The 15467-nt window shown below is 37.1% G+C and overlaps 1 protein-coding gene across 2 annotated transcripts in view; it reads left to right on the top strand.

Moving 5' to 3' along the window:
• Window positions 1–11438, top strand: part of TES (testin LIM domain protein) — a 77314-nt gene extending 65876 nt beyond the window's left edge. For both annotated transcript variants that reach the window (XM_036761580.1, XM_036761581.1), the window contains exons 5-7: window positions 2788–3003; window positions 3698–3856; window positions 10176–11438. In XM_036761580.1, coding sequence (XP_036617475.1) covers window positions 2788–3003; window positions 3698–3856; window positions 10176–10367 — 567 coding nt within the window. In that variant the 3' untranslated portion in view covers window positions 10368–11438. The remainder of the gene's footprint in view (window positions 1–2787; window positions 3004–3697; window positions 3857–10175) is intronic.
• The last annotated feature ends 4029 nt before the right edge of the window (window positions 11439–15467 follow it).

Below are 15467 nucleotides of genomic sequence, written 5' to 3'. Positions count from 1 at the left end.
GTTGTTTATTTTCAAACTCTACTAATAAAAGTGCTATCAGTATGCCGTACTGGGAGTAAGGAATACCTGGGTTCAGATCTCATTTTTGATCTCTGTGATTTTTTAGGCAAGTAACTTTTCTCTGCCTCAGTTTTCTCATCTGTAAAATGAAGCTGGTTGACTTTGTGGCCTGTATGCTTTCTTCTAACTCTAAATTTATGTGATTCTGTGTTTTAAGAGAAGCAACCTTCCTAGTATCATTTCATTACTTTTTCCCAATAAATTTCATGCCTTATCTATGATGAATAAGATTTTGTATAAATATATGCTTTTCTATATAATGGCATTTTTTATATAAATCACCATAGTAATGTTAAGTGTGAAACAAATTTCCAGACAGCTAGCATTGATGTAGTGTTTGAATATTTTCAAAGAACTTTGCAAATATTCATTACTTTTACCCCTACAACTCATTTTACAGATGAGGAAACTGAGGCAGACCACTCTGCATCTGTGATCCTCTGTCCTAAGAGAGGCCACATTCCTAGTATTTATTTAATTCCTTTTTCCAATAAGTGTTACAAGCATATCTATACCATAAGATTATAAAGACATAGTGAGATGAACTAAGTAAACCAGTTTTAAGTCTTCTGTCAGGGTTGGGGAACCTGTGGCCTTGAGGCCACATATGACCCTCTAGGTCCTCAAGCGCAGTCCTTTGACTGAATCCAAACTCTAAGTTTAATCCAATCCATTAGTTTTACTGATGAGAATTCAATCAAAGGGGCCACACTTGAGGACTTAGGGGCCACATATGGCCTCAAGGACACAGGTTCCCCTCCTCTGTTCTAGATTCTGCTTTTTTGTAGATTTCTTGCTTACTTTTGCAGGTGACCAGAGAGTTATCTTTCCTGTCTTTCCTTTCACCATTAACTGTGTTGGTATTTAGTTTTACTGGGTATTTTTCTTTTCCTATCTCCATTTGAATCCCCACTGCCTCTGTTCATTAACTAACTCTTCATTTGATGCTTTTAATTTCTTATTGTTTTTGCTTTAATCTGCCAAGCCTTGCCCTCAGTTGCCGGCAGATTATGTAACAACTTGAGCTTTTTTTTTTTTTAAAGTGAGACAAAATAAAGCTCTGACTCAGCCACTGTGCTTTTCAATGTGTAAAAACATATGTAAGTAATTAATAGGGCTATTGTGTATGTCAGATCTTTTTATAAGTTTATTTTATTTTCAAATGTATTAAGATGTGAATTATCTAAAGAAATCCTAGATGAATTCTTTTCTACAATCAAGAACCTTTTTTATAAAATGAATAATTACCTCCTAATTATATGGGGGTAGACCTGTGTGATGAAATTTCAACTGCAGTGAGGAATTCCCTCCATCCATGAAAATAGATAAGACTTCTAGTCTTAGACAGGTTGCTTGGGATACAGAGACATTAACTGACCTGTATAAGGTCCAGAGAAAGATTTTTAGTCACATTCTTACTCATTCCAATGCTGCTCCTCTATCCACTAGACGAGAGGTTCCCAAACTTATTTGGCCTACCACCTCCTTTTAAAAAAAATTACTCAATTTCACCTTAGAAATCTACTTTCTTTAACCCTTTAACATTTTGTTTTGAGATTTGCATCATTTCAAAAAATATAAAATATATGTTTTTTAAAATGATGCATCTTTAATTTAATAGTTTATTCTTAATTTGTGGGTTTTTTCTTGGATTGAAATTTTGATGACCCAAAATTGCATCATGTAACCATATAGTATCATATTGTAAACAAGTCATTACATGCACATATTCCTGCCAATGCATGTGGACTTCCCTATAATACCTGACATGCTCGCCTGCCAACACTTGCTTAAGACTTGTCAGCAGACTTGACCACAGATCAGTTATATCTTTATAACTTGCATTTTGTGTGTTTATTTGGAAAATAATGTAATCACTACAACTTTAACTCTGTTAACAATGGATGAAATGATTTTCAAAATTTTCTTCTCTTGTCTTCTTTCCTTATGCTTCTACCACCCCCTTATTTTTTTCAATGCCCCCCAATTACACCCAAGGCTACTGCCGCCTCCCCTGAATCATTCCAGCACTCCCTCGGGGGTGGTATCTCCCACTCTGGGAACATATGCACTAGACCCATGCTGCCTATTTCATTTGTGGGACAGATTTCCATTTGTCGTAAATCACTTTCTTAAAGCTAAACACAAAAGGGACGGGAGGATCTCTACATTATCTAAATCTCTTTTGTGTCATGGAACCCTTTGGCAGACTGCTGAAGCCCATCAGAATAAGGTTTTTAAATGCATAAAATAAAATGCATAAGATTATGAAGAAAACCATTTATATTGGAGCATAGTTATGAAAATAAAAAAATTATTGACCCTCAGGTTAAGAACCCTTAATATAAATATAAGTTGTTTTCTTTTTTCATAGCAGAGTGCTGATGTAGGATGCAAATGAGATGAGATTGTTTAAATTTCACAAATTTTGTTAAATTGCTTTTTTTTTTGTCCTTCATGGATGATTCACTGCTCCATACTATATTTGGTAGGTCAATATTTTTTTGTAGCTATATTAGTAGGAAGAAGTAATGGTCCAGTTGTTTGGACAGAGATGAAAAGAGCAAGACATGAAATATCAGGGATGTTACATAAGTCTTTGTACTCATTGTATCAAGTGACAGGAGCCCTGCATGAATAAATGATGTGAATTCCTAGTAAATCTGATGTGTTTATTAGCATTGTGAGTAGCGTGACTTTAATTTTTCCACGTGGTGTCCATTTCAGTCCTGCTATTACTGCAAGCAGAGCATGAAAGAAGGTGATCCTGCAGTTTATGCCGAGAGAGCTGGATATGACAAATTCTGGCACCCTGCCTGTTTCGTTTGTAGCATCTGCGATGAGCTTCTGGTGGACATGATCTATTTTTGGAAGAATGGGAAGCTATATTGTGGCAGGCATTACTGTGACAGTGAGAAACCCCGGTGTGCTGGGTGTGATGAGGTAAGTGATTCCTGGGACTGACTGTGTGTGTGCACACACTCACACACACACACACACACACACTCTGTAGTCCCAAGTTGTCCTTTCCAGTGACAGAACCATAGAGAAGGTTCTTAGAATGTGTTCAAGTTAAAATGTGCTTTATTTACCTATCAGAAAATTGGTACTTAATGACTTCTAGTTCATTCTGAGCTCCCATGTCACATAGATGAGAGAACTTATGATAGATGTTTAATAGTAGAAAATATAAAGAAGGCTGTCTTAATATGTTCTGAGGCGACTGGACAGACCTTAGGTTTTATTTTTCAAGGTATGAAACATAAGAAAAGATACCACATTTGGGGAATTGAGGGGCTAGGAGGACAGGGAAAGCAAACCTTTGGGGAATTCCTGGTTTGGCAACTGTCACACACTGGCAACTTATAATCTTGGAAAGTTGGTAACCATGGGTTCCAAGGGTTTTAATCAACTTGCCTATGGTCACACAATCAGTGTGTGTTAGGCATGGTACTTAGAACTGACTTTCAAGGTTAACCCCTTTATGATGCTGTTTCTCAAATTGATTGTATCTAAATGCTTTATTGGGTCAGTGAATCCAGTCATAATTGCTTTGCCAAATGGGTTTTTAGAGCTAAACAGGACTAAAGGGGGGAGAAATGACTTTTTTCTTTGTTTTTTTTTTTCATCTTTCTAGTTGATATTCAGTAATGAATATACCCAGGCAGAGAATCAGAGCTGGCATCTGAAACATTTCTGCTGCTTTGACTGTGATTGCATTCTTGCTGGGGAAATCTACGTTATGGTCAACGACAAGCCCATATGCAAGCCTTGCTACGTGAGGAACCATGCTGTGGTGAGAGGATTACCCATAATGTCCTGTAGCACAATACAGTATTTACATTCATCTATAATCTTAGGAATGGAAAGCAAAAGGCTCTACTGTACAAGAAGCATGTGGCTTCTCTGGGAGGTCTTAATATGAAGTGTTGTACCCAAGAAATTTAAACAGAAAGGGCTTGTGGGAACCTGAACCACTGGAGAGTTCCTTCACTGTCCCTACGTACTACAGTAGAGTCTTAATAAGACTTGATTTAAAGAATAGAATTCTATTCTTGGAACCCACTTATAACAACTAATTCATTCATATACATATAAGTAAGAACCTACTCTGGTGACCTCAAAGAATTTAATTACTTATTTTGTTGTTATAAATCCATTTTTATACGGACTCTTTAACTTTCACTTTATCCATAACACCTGGGATGTTAATTTTTTTTAAATTAAGTATATATATTTTTTTTCAATGAACAAACATTTCTCTTTCTCAAATGTTCCCCCAATGAAAACCCACTCTTGTAATAAATATGAATAATCATACAAAAATAAATACATAGATGTCTCAGTCTCAGGACCTTAAGCCCATCATCTCTTTGTTAGGACCACCACCTGGAATTTGAAAAATAATTTAGCTATATACAGATTTTTTTGGTGAGGGCATGGGTTGCAAAAGAATTTGAAGTGTATACTTCAAGTCTACATTGAGTGACTTAAGTACCTTAATTCTATTGTCATCTCCAAACCACTCATTTATGACTTCATCATTCATTTATAAGGGTAATTTTTTTTGGTAGACTTCTAATAATAAGTGTTACTAACTTTAGCTTGTTTCAGATAGTGTGTTTATTCCTGGAACACATAATGAACACAGGGAGAAGTGAGTGGCAGATAACTCAGTTGCATATAGTTTAAGAGGTTTAATGCAGAACAAATTCAGAACCCCAAGGCAAAGAGAAGGAAACAGGTTATTTCTCTTTCCTCCAGAATGCAAAATGATTTTTTCTTGAAGTTCCATCAGTTTTCTATCTCCTGTTCTATACAAATGTATGGGACAGCTAGGAGGCACAATGGATAGAACACTGGGCCTGCCTGTAATCAAGAAGACTCATCTTTGTGAGTACAGATCTGGCCTTGGACACTTACGAGTTGTTTGACCTTGGGCCAGTCACTTAACCCTGTTTGCCTCAGTTTCCTTATTTGTAACATGAGCTGGAGAAGGAAATGACAAACCATTCCAGCAACTTTGCCAAGAAAACCGAAGAGTTGGATACAACTGAAAAATAACTGAACAACAAATGTAAAATAATGAAAGTGGGGCAATAACAAAAGGGGAAAAAAGATATTAAGGTAGCAGGGAGTCAGGAAAGATGAAAGTCCAATAATGAGGAGATAATCAGCTCCATATTCCGGGTGGATTCTACAGTTTTCCTAGGATGCTACTAATGGTTCTTTGTGATGTTAAGACTTTTGCAAAAGCCAGTCCTCATAGTCCTAGTCCTCATAATTGCTCTTTCAGCTTTTGTTTGCTTTTTAAGGGATACAAAAAGGATTCACATTCCATTCATCACATGAAGGCATTCAGGCCCATGAATGCATGAGAGGTCTCAGTTTTGGCAACTTAACTGCTTTCTGTTGTAGAACAAAGGGAAAACCAGGTGGTTTTTTTATTACTATTATTAGTATTTCTTTGCTGAAGAAAGCATAAGAAAAAGTCCGTATAAACTTAATTTCTTAATTTAGGCACCTGATTTTCAAACTTTCTCAAAGAGGAAAGATACTCAAAAGAATAAGAGAAAAATCTACTGACTAAATTATTACCGAAAAAACTTGTACTAATCATGCCTGTTTGATCATTTTTATGAAATCTTTTATTCAATCCAGCAAACTTTTATTAAGCCTCTGCTATGTGCAAGGTAGGTCTAGGGAGCCCTTGGAAATAGAAGGGATTGGCGAGGCTTCCATGCATTATAGTCCCCAGTAGAAATTGTCTTCAATCATAGTTGACTAAAAAGTAGAATGCAAAATCTTTCTGTCCTTGTTATTTTTTTTTTAAAATTACAAATAGTATATACGTCAGAGCAAAACACAGTGTTAAAGGCTCTTCTCCCAACAAGATGTCTCTCATGAACATATTAAGATTATATGGGATTCCTTTTTTTTCTAATTGGCCCTCTAATTATCAATATCAAGTAAAAACTAAAAACAGTAATGGAAGAAGGATTCCTTAGAGATGGAAAAATACAAATTTGGAACTCAAAGTTTTAAAAATGAATGTTGAAAATTGTTTTTACACGTAACTGGGGAAAAACAAAATACTCCCCACCACCGCCACCACCAAAAAAAAAGGTTCTGTAAGTGCTTCTGTTGGCAAGTGACATCATGGTAGTTTCATCAGGCTCCCAAATAACAGTGAGATTTATAGCCCTACAAAAGGGCAGCCTTACAATCTACACAGGAAAGAGACAAGTGGGTGAGGAACACTTATCACCAAGATTATGACAGCAGTTGGGTGGGCAGCTAAGGAAATTTATCTTGGACAGGCCTTGAAGATTAACCATGAACTCGGTGTAAAATTAATGAGGAGCAAAAGCCTGGCCTAGACAATTACATAATTTTTCTTGCCCAGCCTGCAAGCCCAGTGACCATTTACAGCTAGATCCCAACACTGATTGGCACAGAAGTTTTAACCTATTTTACTTTTCAGACCTGGACTTATTTGGCCCATCTTAGGCAGGTCTAGTGGCCCTCCATGCCCAGAGGCTCACCATATATTTGCCAGACTTAATGGAGAAATACAATGAGCTTCGGCTGTATTATAGCTCAGAGCTCTTGAATTCAAGTAACCCACTGCCCTCAGCCTTCCTCAGGAGCAGGGGTTATAGGTGTGTGCCACCATGCCTGGCTACATGGCATTTTCAGCAATCCCTAGTTTCTCTTTGAGATAAAAGCTTTTTACAGCAGTTTTCCCAGTGATGAGGATACTAAAGACTTGGCAAAAATCTCAGAACTTAACTGTTATTTAAAAAAAAAGTAGCAGAATATTGGTAACTACCTAGCCCATTTTCTTATCTCTATAAAATTTCTCTTAGAATACTTTACACATACATCTGGGACATCCTAGATGAAAGGTATGATAGGGAGCCAGTAGCCTTTTGCTATAGTACACATCAGAACACATCAATCATCATGATTTGGTAGAGAACAGGCATTTAATGAAGCTCCTTCCATGCATACAAGAAAATCATACAAGAATCCTTGGTAGAACTTTGTTTGACAATTTCTGATTATTTATATCAAGTGAGACACAAACTAGGAAGACTTGCTTACCAAAGGTGTTTGCTACTGTCATGGAGGAGGTCCAGGACAGAGTCTGAAGAAGTAAAGGATTCCAGAGAGGTGGCAGAGTCCTCCAGATGCTCCTGATTGTGAATGACATTATGCTGATTATATAGAGCCCCAGGACACTGAAGTGCCTCCCAAATGACATCCTTAATTGCTCAAAGAAGTTTGGTCTAACACTGTCCATCCAGGGAAAACCACACCAGCGAAGAATGCCTATTATCTAGATGATGCTATGCATAAATAAGCCATTAAAATACTCCATGAGGACGTGTCTTGTACAGATGTTACACATGGACAATGAAGAAATGCCTGAATTGAAAAGGAGGAAGAAATGCTTGGGCTGAATTGCATATGGGATATTGTCCAGTGCTTTGACGACTAGCCAAAACAAAGACTCATCTTTTTAAATTAAAGTTCTTCCATGATGCTGTATGGCTGCAAGTTAGGGATACCCAGTGCCTGAAGAATTAAAGTTGAAGGTCACCCAAAGGATACTTTAGAGGCACAGGGCGGGCCTTTACAAGATGCAACATTATCAAAATTGTATAGGACAAGCAGCTTACAGGCTATAATCAGAGAGATGCAAGACTAGGAAAAAAAATAAGCAAGAGCAAGGAATAAGTGAAGGAGAGAAAACTTGCTCCATGAGTATCTAAGCTGTATTAAGATACATAGACACAACACAAGCCTGTCAGGTGGGCCCCCTGTGGAAGATTCACAGAGGTTGGGCAGACATAGAGAACTCCTCCCACCTCAGCAATCTGTCTTCCTCTGAGGCTTGCTACATCCAGATGCATCATCCCTATATCTCAGTGTTGGTTGTTTATACGTCCCCCGCTCAGGCTCCCTCCTTTTTCAAGGAGTTCAATGTCTTGTTGATACTACTCCTTTCCATCCTAACCTGTTCCTTTATATATGTCCTCTCCTTCTCCATCACACTCCTACACCATACCATTGTGCCATTGCACCTTGTATCTGAGGGGAAGAGTAGGCATGCATTTATGTGAACCTGGCAGGATAACACACAAAAAAGGAAAGATAACTCACAAGTCTGGACTGTACCCTTTGATGTCATTTGTCCATTCAGGATCATATCCGTCACGTGACACCATTTCTCTGTCAACTTCTTATCTGTTGGTCCTCACTGCACTTCAATTGGGCAGATCTCTTCTATACTGGAAACATAGCATTTACAAGGTCTTATGACGTAAAAATCACCCTTAAAATGGTATTTAGGCAATGTTACCTTCTAGTGTAAATAGCAGTTCCCTTTAACTTGGAGAACTGGAAAAGTTCATCAGGCTGGCAATCTGTGCGCCATACCAACCATCCCAGGCAGTCATTCACTTGCCAGGATACGATGTTGTCCAATCTCAACAAAGCTCACAACAGAGACTCTCTGAGCAACGGAAATCAGCCTAGCCAGTTTTTGTTTTTTATGCTGCAGAATCTGTAGTAAAACAGCTACAATACTGGTCTTTCTTCCCACTCTCTAAGTAGAGGGAGCAGAAAGGGATCACAAGCTCTCTTAAGTATTAGGTGATGCTAAAAGGCATTAGCTACACTTGCAGTATTCACTCAGCCAATGGGAGATCTAACCCCTTTTTTTGTCTCAAGCAGCTCCTGCCACTGCTCTCTCAAAGCAATTCTGACAAGTTGTTTTTGCCCCCTACTTACTTTCTTTCTCTTTCTTTCTTTCTTTCTTTCTTTCTTTCTTTCTCAGTTAAGGTCTTCAGATTCCTCAACACACCAACCATAGCTTCTGTCTTCTCTACCTCTTAGTCTCTTAAATCAGACCTTCCTGCCTCCAAATGACTCTCCTTTCACTTAAAAAGAAGCTTGTTAAATTTCCCCCATGAAATCAGTTTTTAAAATAATACTTTTGTCTCCAAATATATGTGTAATTTATTATATAGCCTTATATAACTTTTGCAAAGCCACTTATTCTCAAATATTATCAGTCCTTTTAAGTGAAATTTTTAATCACCTTTAATATCTCCATTCAACATTGTCTATGAGAACTATAGGTTTTAATAAGTATTCTTTATGTAATAGGTGAGATCTGCCTAATTAAAGCATGAAAATCCCTTTTAGACTGGTAGTACAGTTTATAATGAACTATTGTGCATCTTAATTGCGTGTAATAGAACCAAACCCAATATAATCAGTCAGTAGAAGCCTCTTGGGAATATTTTCCTAGAAATAGGAGAAAAGACTAAATAATGCTTTTTCTTACATTTGTCATAATGCTCAAAGCTCATGGATTTTTTTTATATTTCTTTTAATTTTATATTCATTTCCAAATTCTTTCCTCTACTCTTCCCCCTTCCCCCACTCATTGAGAAGGCAAAAAATATGATAAATAATATATATATGAAGTCATATAAAACTTTTCTGTTTGAGCCATGTCATAGGGCAAAAAAGCAAGAAGAAAAAAAAATTGACAAATACATCCTTCAATTTGCCCTCAGAGTTCATCACTTCTCTTTCTGGAGGTGAATATCATTTTTCATCACAACCCCTTTGGAATTTTCATGAATCATTGTATTGATCACTCGTTAAGTCATTTAACAGTTGAACATTGTTACAGTATTGCTATTACTATGCATAATGTTCTGATTCTGCTCACTTCACTTTGTATCAGCTTATAATAGTCTTTGCATATTTTTCTGAAACCATCCCCTTCATCATTTCTTACAGCATATAGTAGTAATCCATCACTGTCATAAACCATAGTGTGTTCAGCCATTCCTCAATTGATGGACATCCCCTCAGTCTTCAATTCTTTACAGCCATTGAAAGAAAAGTTCATGGAATTTCCAGGACAGTGTTTCTGCCTAAGCTTTTACAGTTAAGTCCCCTATAGTTGGGTATCTCCTGCATCTAAAGAAGGATAGATATTTAATGTATCCTTTCTAAAATTTGAGTCAAAAACATATGGTTAAGATACTATTATTTGTTCTGAATCTTTTTTTTTCTTCTCTGTTCAACAGGTTTGTCAAGGATGTCATAATGTGATTGATCCAGAAGTGCAGCGAGTGACTTACAACAGTTTTAACTGGCATGCTACTGAAGAGTGCTTTCTCTGTTCCTGTTGCAGCAAGTGTCTGATTGGTCAGAAGTTTATTCCAGTAGAAGCAATGCTTTTCTGTTCAGTAGAATGTAAAAAGACGATGATGTCTTAATGAGAAAGCACTAGATAATTCTGAGCCATTGCTAGCTTCCAAAGTGGTCTGCATTTCTACTGTAAAATGGAATTTGGGCATTTGGAAAAAATAAAAAAGAGGAAAAAAACCTAGAATAAGTTGAGAAATTTTTATTTCTGTTTCTTTTTCTGTCCTTGCTTTCATCTTTTAGAAATTGTATTAACCACCTATTCAATTCTAAAAATACCAGAAATGGCATGTTTGACTTGGGAAAACCAAGTCTATCTTTATCTGTTTATTTCCCTGCCTCGCTTTTAAGATTGAAAAGAAACAATTTTAAAATTAAATAAAGAACACATATGTATTCTCTCTCAGCTCCTTTTTATTCAGATTTCAGGTGATGTGCTTTTCTGACAGTGGGGAAGGATTTGAAGGATATAAAGTGCTTATTAAACAAGCAACTCAGCAAAATTCATAGCTGCCATTTATTTCTAGCCTCTGTATATTCAATGCCCAGTGATGTGGGGAGATGTGCCATTTTCTTTTTTGTCTTGATCATTAATTGATTTTTGCTCGGAACTCCCCAACCTCACATTTCAAGTCTAGTAAAAGTTCTAGTCAATGACCTGTCCTTGATCTTGTAGATATCATTTGTTTGGGGGTTTTGAATGTAGCCCAGAACTGCCCACTTTACAATTCTTTATAGATGGGCCTTGGGCTTTTCTTTAAGGTGATGTGGTTTGAATTTCAGATATTCAGCTATAGCATATGTTGTCAAGTCTAAGAACATCTGCGTCTATATCTCAAGGTATATACCATGGAGCCAAGAGAACTTGTAAAATGTGTTGATTGCAGTTGGCAGATTTGGGATTTGCTAAACCCTTAATATGTTTCTCATTTCTTTTTCTAAATGATAACTATTCTGTGACAGTTTGTAATAATGCTTACTGGTATGCCTAATTTCTTTTTCCTCAAAAGACCCTCCCCCCATCTTATATAATAATTACCTGGAATATTATTTACAAAAGCATCCAAATTATACATACCTTAGCGGTGTGTCTGTGCATGTATATTCAAAATAAAAAGAAACCAAATCTTTGATCACTTTAATGGTTGTATATATATTTTATTCTCATCTTTTTAGTACGAAAAATTAAATCCAGCTGCAATTATGCTTGTTCTACAGCAGGGGGCAGTATCTTCAAGGATTAAAGACACCTTGGTTTTTACAAAGTGTGAGTTAACCTATTGGTCTTGCTTAAAACAGGGCAATACCTGGGCTTTTCAAAGTGAGAAAGTATCAAGTTTAATAAATAAAAGAGAAAAAGACAGAGTCATTAGTGTTTGGTTGGTTGGGAGTTGTAATTATCTTAGTTGAAGATATAGTTAATACCTAAATTTCCCATTCAGGGAGCTAGGACACAGGATTTTAGAACTGGAAGTGAACTTAATAAGGTTCACTGATTCTCAAGCTTTCTGTTCTCAGGACTCTTTTGTATGCTAAAAAATTGTTGAGGCCCCCAAAGAGGTTTTGTGTAAGTCATAGCTATCAATATACTTCACAAAGAGTTAAAATGTCTTAGTAGTATTATGAAAAGAGGTCTGACTGGAGATCCTCTGGAAGGTCCCTAGACCATACTTTGAGAACCATTGATCGAATTTAACCTCCAAGGCCCAGCTGCCTAAGGGCACATAGGTAGTAAGTGGTAAAATCATAGATCTCATTACAAATCCAGGAAGATTTGTGGGTACTTCCCAACTATACTATGCTACCTCCCCACTAATATAGTTGTCACTATAGTGACAACTTTGTTTCCATTTTAAAAAAAGGCTTTTCAATATTTTTCTTGTCAGGTTCCAAGGCAAAGAATGAGAAATGAAGGTCTGGCTTGACCTTTCTGCATGCAGAGAATTCTAGAATGTTGAATTGTAGAAGACCTAAGAGACCAGTTAGTCCAATCCTACCCTTGCCTCATTTTGTAGATTAGAAAATGTGTCCATAATGCTGAAATGATTTTCTCACATCAAAATTGGCTGCACCTTCTATAAAATAAGTTTCTACCTAGTACAATTTTGGGGAAATTTATCTGATGACCCCTGTCCCTCTGGGAAAAGCATAGAAAACTGACTTTATCAATAATCTCAGAATATTTTTCTTCTGTTAACTGAAGCATCTATTCCCCTCTGAATAGGGAGGACACTTGGCTTCTGTATCGCGATATCACAAAATTAGTTTCCTGGAAGGGACCCTAGAGGCCACTTTGTTCAACTAGTATCTACCTAAGAATTACTTTTACAACAAAAGTCCTTAACCTGCTATCCATGAGTTTTAAAAACATTTTAATAAAGATTTTAATATAATGTGTTTTCATTATATTTTATTTTATGTTCTCCAAACATTATTCTGAGGAGAGGTCCACCAACCTCACAAGGCTGCCAAAAAAATCCATGATAGAAAAAAAGTTTTGAGAATTTCCATTCTACATCAACAAGTGAAGAAGTGGTAGCTCCAAAGTGTATGAAGACATTTAGTGATAATTGACAGTGTCAGAATAAGTAGTTAAGTAAACTGATTTTATCATATGATAACTTTTCCGATCCATCTCCCACATCAGTAACTTGCCTATGACTTAGAATCTAAGAGAGGGTGACTTGTCCAAGAACACACAACTTATCTTTGTCAGAGACAGGACTTAAACCCAGGTCTTCCTGATTGCGAGACTGGCTCTCTTTTCCACTGTGTCAGTCTGTGTCCTGCTCGCTGATACTACTGAAGAATGCCAGCAGGTCAGCCCATATGTGCCTACACAGATGGTAGCAGGGCACAGTTGGCTGACTGACCCAAACTAGAACTTATGACTGCAAAAGTCTGATATGTGCCGTGAGTAAATCTATGTATTGAATAAAGCATGATACTCAAGTTAACTGAGGGGAGGGAGGCTAGGTGGCACAGTGGTTAGCATGCTGGGCCTAATGTCAGGAAGACTCACCTTCCTGAGTTCAAATCTGGCCTCAGATACTTAATAGCTCTGTGACCCTAACCCTGTTTGCCTCAGTTCTTCAAACATACTCCAGTATCTATGCCAAGAAAATCCCAAAAGACGTCATGAAGAGTCAGACAAGACTGAAACGACTGAATGATAGCAAGTTTCTTGAAGGGTCATTAGGTACTAGACTAATACTTGTTTTTCCCTAAAGGAGATTACAAAAAAAAATGTTTTTTAATTATTCTTATTTTAGTTTGAAGTAAGCTGTTCAGTATGGTTCATTTTGGTTTGGGATTTACAAGTGTACGTTTTAAACTGTACTATGAAAGGAAACTTGTTGAGTAGTTTTTCAGTCATGTCTGCCTTGTTTGTTTTTTTCCCTCCATATTAAAATATGATATCAGTTCACCTATATGTTATGCTTTAAGGTTATAAGAATTAAGTGAGATTATATAGCCATCATTAGCTCCATTTTACTAATGAGGAAATGGTGGCTTAGTAGGCTAAATGACTTTGCCAGGGTCTCACAGCTAGTATCTGAGAAAGAATTTTAATCCAGATCTTCCTCACTCAAAGCCCAGCAATTTATCCACTGTGCCACCAAATTGAGCTAAACAAAAACTTAGTGATTCCCTGTGAACTACGCTTGAATAAGACTTTGTAATTTGTAACAGAACTGGTACAATCCCAAAATTCTCTAAACCTGAGTCTAAATCTAATTTTCATTTGCTCCAGGCCCTTGAAAAATGCAAGAAGAATAATGACATCATTGGAAAAAAGACTTTGTATCGTTTTTTGTCATTTGTTTAAAATGCTAGTGATTGATAATAGCATGTAAAGTGGCATAGTTGAAAAATTCAGCTGGCATTGAGGCACAAGACAAGACTGGCTGGTCAGCCTCCAGAAATATTAGGAGGTAATTTTGCATTTGCATATGAAATAATATGCTCTCCTAAGCACAGCTACCTAGAAGCAGAAAGTTTCTTATGACCTGTGACCAGAATACTTTAGGTTTTCACGTTCATTTGGCTGACACTACTTTTTCCTCTTTGTTTTTTCCTCTTACTCTAGGTTGTAAATGTCAGATTCTAGATTTATCAAGGACAGCTATATCAGGCAGTCCCAATTAGCTATAACATTATCAAAATGAAGAGTCTCTAAGAACAATAGGAAGGAGAGAGGTTTCCAGGTGTAGGAGGAAAAAAGAATACCAGCATATCACCTTTTGACTAAACCACTCTAGTGGCCTTCCAGTTACTCTTACTGCTTACAGTCCATACATTCATCTAGCCATTCTCCCCACATACCCACCAAAATAATCTTTCTGAGTCATAGGCCTGACAATGTCACTGCCCTGTGAAATTACCATTCTGCTTTTTGAGAGCTCTAATTATTAAGAAGTAGATACTTAAATTGAAATGAAATTCACCTCTCTGCCACTTTTATCCTCTGTTCCTACTTCTACCCTCTAAAGCTTAGCAGAAAAAGTTTGATCCCCCTTCAGTAAATCAACCCTTTAAATGCTTGAAAATGGCATCCTGTCCTCTCTCCCCTTCTCCAGGCAAAACCAAACCAAAAAACCCTAGAAAGTTCAGCTATTCTTTGTGGGGCATGGCCTCCAATACTATCCTCATGGTACTCCCTCATTTGAACGCTCTCCAATTTATCAATGTCCTTCCTATGATGTGAAATGTCAAACCCAACAAAATAATCCGGATATCTGATGAGGGCAGTGTATGGTAGAACCCTCACCTCCCCAGTTCTGTGTGCATACTTCTCAGTCCTGAAATTTCATTACTTTTTTTGCCTGCATTGCACTCCTGTGACTCATACTCGATCTGCTATCCACTGACGCCTCCAGAGCCTTTTTTGTAAAAAACTTGTGTCCAGTCATGCCCCGCCCTCAACTTCTATTTGTGAATTCATTACAATATAGACTTTTACATTTATCTTTTGGGATCCTGTCATCCACCATAGTAACTATCTTTGCAGCTCCCCAAGCTTATGTCATCTGCAAATTTGATAAGCATGCCATGTTTGCCTTCATTTAAATTACCGATAAGACAGGGCCGCTGTGCTAACTTGGAGTGTCCCAAGATCCTATGGTTGGCCCAGATGATAAGGTGGTTTGGTTTTGTTCTGTTTTTAATAA

The sequence above is a fragment of the Trichosurus vulpecula genome, chromosome 5 (assembly GCF_011100635.1).
Source record: "Trichosurus vulpecula isolate mTriVul1 chromosome 5, mTriVul1.pri, whole genome shotgun sequence".
In the NCBI taxonomy this organism is placed as follows: domain Eukaryota; kingdom Metazoa; phylum Chordata; class Mammalia; order Diprotodontia; family Phalangeridae; genus Trichosurus; species Trichosurus vulpecula.
This window is presented reverse-complemented; position numbering and strand designations above follow the sequence as displayed.